Below are 969 nucleotides of genomic sequence, written 5' to 3'. Positions count from 1 at the left end.
TATATATATATATATTTCTAAATGAAATAAAATTAACTTTTCTTTTCTTTTCTGTATAGTATAATTACAGAGAGAAACGGCGTTGTATAAACTGCACTTTGCAATTTTGTAGAACACACCTAACTAGGCTGGACCACACTTTCTGTCAAGCAGACCAAGCAGAACCTGCATCGAATTATTAAGTAATACGGTACCGTAGAAAAAAAAAAAAAAAAAAAAAAAAAAATTTACAACACACACATATATATACATATATACGAGAATACTGTTCTTTTCTTTTTTTTCTGTTTTCTTTAATTGTTCCTGCATAAAAAAGGGATGCTTGTCTGCGTTGACATCAGGTGTAGCCTCGAACAGGTAAGATCCCATCTGAATAACAGGGCTTTCGAGATCTGGCAAGTGTAGAGTCGATTAATTCAATCGAGACGTACGCGATTGGTACAGTCGTAATTGAATAAAACGATTCAGAACGTTGCCAGATCCCGAAACAAGACTATTCGCAAATACATTCTCGGGTGAGCTTTGGATTCTTCTTGCTGCGTGAAAACTTTTGTACCTATGTACAAGCAGCTTATCGGTGAATGTTCTTGCGGAATTACGAATCATTCCAAATACCGACAAGATCGTATAAATATCACATGTAAAACTGCACGAAATGAGACAGACTCACGTAACTGGCTTTAGCGTAAAGGACAATTTAGGCCTCGAGTTGTTCTTCCCGAGGATTTTCTTTTGTTCCTCTTTAACACGCTTTTCATGTTCTTTCCTCATTCTCTGCCTCTCCTCTTCCATCAAACGTTGCTGTTCGACCATGGCCAATCTTTCCTCAGCCTAACGAAAGAAATGCCCGATTTTTAACGATCGCCCCCTAACACCCGCCGATCAACAATCCGGTCCAATGACATACCAGTTTCTTCTGAGCTTCTTCTATCTTTCTGTTGTTCTCCTCCATGATCCTCTCTAGTTCCT

At 38.4% G+C, this 969-nt stretch overlaps 1 protein-coding gene across 1 annotated transcript in view; it reads right to left on the bottom strand.

Annotated features, from left to right (window-relative positions):
- Nucleotides 1-518: 518 nt before the first annotated feature.
- LOC108571318 (UPF0430 protein CG31712-like) overlaps nucleotides 519-969 on the bottom strand; it is a 5,162-nt gene continuing 4,711 nt past the window's right edge. Inside the window, exons 6-7 of the mRNA XM_017933330.1 lie at nucleotides 908-967; nucleotides 519-831 (exon numbers count right to left, since the gene is read on the bottom strand). Of these exons, the coding sequence (XP_017788819.1) occupies nucleotides 667-831; nucleotides 908-967 (225 nt within the window). The 3' untranslated portion in view covers nucleotides 519-666. The remainder of the gene's footprint in view (nucleotides 832-907; nucleotides 968-969) is intronic.

This window comes from Habropoda laboriosa, unplaced genomic scaffold (assembly GCF_001263275.1).
Source record: "Habropoda laboriosa isolate 0110345459 unplaced genomic scaffold, ASM126327v1 scaffold57, whole genome shotgun sequence".
Taxonomy (NCBI): Eukaryota; Metazoa; Arthropoda; class Insecta; order Hymenoptera; family Apidae; genus Habropoda; species Habropoda laboriosa.
Note: the sequence above shows the minus strand (reverse complement) of the source record. Positions and strands in the feature narration are given on the sequence as shown.